The following is a 2,424-nucleotide window of genomic DNA, read 5'->3' as shown; positions in this document are numbered from 1 at the left end:
ACTCCCTTTTAGGGCTCTGGGTGGAAAGTGCTTTTCAAAGTGCCCCCCTTGGAAATGAGGAGTGGGATAGACCACATCCTTGACTTTACCCAGACGTTTTTGCCAAGGGGCATTACACGAGCTGGGGGTTGGATGGGAGTCAAAGCCAGACCTAAGAGGGCAGGGCCTGCAGGAGCTGGGAGAAGGACCTAGTCAGCAGGGAATGATGGCTACGCTCCTCGGGAGCAGTTACCAAGCCACGCCCACGCAAAACAGACCACAGGTTACCCCACCGGCAGACACGTCAGCAGAGGCCATGAAGACAAGGGCCCAAGGCCCAGTTGGAAGATAGACCCTTCCCCTGGCAGCCTGCACTTGACCACCCCTCCCCCAATGCCATCACCTTCTGTACCCTGACAGCATATGGAGAAGGCAGAGGGGACAGGGAGACACTGCCTGAGAGAAGGAAGAGCCATGACAGGAGGTTCGAGTTTTGAATGGATTAAGTACTCAACCAAACGACTTGCATTTATTCTGAGACCATTTAATACCGGAAGTGACCAAGGGTCCCCCCTTCTCTTAACCCCATAGAAATGGAGCTCCAAACATGAGTTCAGATATAGAATACTACACTCTTTACACATCTGAACTATGTATACATTTCAATCGTCTACATATATACATTTTACATGTACACACAGAGATAAAGGCACAGAGCAAGATCTAGAAGGATTCATAGCACACTGCTGGAGAGAGGAGGGAGTGAAGAGTGCTTCTGATTTTACCGTAATGCATACATGTATTCCTTGTATGTTTTAGAAAAAAATAAATGAAAACCTTAAAAGTTTACAATTATTATTAAGCACTGACTATGTGCTGGCACAGCGCTAGGTGCTTAGCAAACAAAGCCTCAATAGGGAGAATCTTTCAGCTGTGCTCATTTCCTCATGGGCCGATGGGTTCACAGTCACAGGCAAAAGTCATCTATGGACTCTTTCATGCTGCTTTAAGTGATCAGACCGTGCAAAAGTCCTGTGGCATTTAGTACACCAGTAGGGTCGCTCCCCACTGTGCTTTCTCTTGTGTCTGTTGAGCTCATCCGAACGGGAGAATTTCCACGTGCATCCCTTCACATTGCATTCGTAGGGCTTCTCCCCTGGACCAGAGAGAGAAAAAGAGAGACTCGTCATGCTTCAGGTTAGTGTTGGACAGGGAAGTTGAAAGTGAATGTAGAAGAAAAAGGTTTTGGGAATGTTGGAGTGGAAGAGGGAGAGCCAGAGGAGAGGAGACTGGAGGGGTGAGAGAAAGAGGAAGAGAAGGAGGGTACCATGAGCTGGAAGGATGGGAGGAAAACTGTGAAGGAGGGAAAGGAAGAGAAAAAGAAAAATAGGAGGAGAACAGGGGTCAGCAGGAAAGTCAGTGGGGGAATAAGGAGGTTGAGGGCAGGGGGTGTCTGTTGGGCCTAAAGGGAGTCCATGAAGTGACAGTCTGAGTAGAGGTAGGGTCAAGACCAGCCTAAGAGGTCAAACCAATCCCTCCACTTACTCCCATCATCCCAGCACAGTCAACTCCACTAAAGGCTGCAGCCAGGTTGGCTCTGGCCTAGAACTAGAGTCTGTCCCTAGGACCACTTTACCCACCCTTTCAAATTTGCCAACTTTTTCTAGAGTCTTCTGGGTCCCAGGCTTAGAGGGAGGTGGCAACAATCTCAAATGATCCCAAAGCTTTGTAAAGACATAAATCTTTCATCACTTGCCTGCCACCCCCATCCCTCGGCCCTCACTCACCAGTGTGTGTGCGCTCATGGATTCGGAGGTGGGAAGGCTTTGTATATGATTTCCCACAGTCCTGGTATGTGCAGGCGTAGGGCTTCAAAATGTCAGAATTCTTCTGGAACTGACGTCTCTGGGACTTGAGGTTCCACTTCTGCTTTTCTAGAGATTGTCCTTGGATCAAATGGGAATTTGAAAAGTACAGGAATCCTGGGTATGGCAATGATGACGATTGATGTGGCATCATATGGCCTCCAGAGAGAGTGTGGTCATCAGGGAAAGCTGTCATATAGTCCCTCTTAAGGGGCATCATCTGACCCCCATAGAGGGTCTGGTCACAACTGAAAGTCATCACCTGGCCCCCACAGAAGGTCTGGTCACCACTGTATGTTGTCATCTGGCTGCCAGTGAAGGTCTGGTTGCCAACAAAGGTCATTGTGAAGCCCCCTTTAAGAGCTGTCATCTGGTTTCCACCGAGGTTCTGGTCATTACTGAGGGTTTTCATCTGGCCCCCATGGAGGGTCTGGTCCCCAACGAAGGTCATCTGGCTTCTATAGAAATTCTGGTCATCATTGAGGGCTTTCATCTGGCCCCCATGAAGGATCTGGTCCCCACTGAAGGTCATTTGGCCTCCATAGAGGGTCTGGTCCCCACTGAAGGTCATCTGGCCTCC

General features: G+C 49.3%; 1 protein-coding gene across 1 annotated transcript in view; it reads right to left on the bottom strand.

Moving 5' to 3' along the window:
- Window positions 1-959: 959 nt before the first annotated feature.
- The window catches only part of KLF18 (KLF transcription factor 18), a 1,756-nt gene continuing 291 nt past the window's right edge, over window positions 960-2,424 (bottom strand). The window contains exons 2-3 of the mRNA XM_046660712.1: window positions 1,767-2,381; window positions 960-1,135 (exon numbers count right to left, since the gene is read on the bottom strand). Coding sequence (XP_046516668.1) covers window positions 960-1,135; window positions 1,767-2,381 — 791 coding nt within the window. The remainder of the gene's footprint in view (window positions 1,136-1,766; window positions 2,382-2,424) is intronic.

The sequence above is a fragment of the Equus quagga genome, chromosome 5 (assembly GCF_021613505.1).
Source record: "Equus quagga isolate Etosha38 chromosome 5, UCLA_HA_Equagga_1.0, whole genome shotgun sequence".
Classification (NCBI taxonomy): domain Eukaryota; kingdom Metazoa; phylum Chordata; class Mammalia; order Perissodactyla; family Equidae; genus Equus; species Equus quagga.
This window is presented reverse-complemented; position numbering and strand designations above follow the sequence as displayed.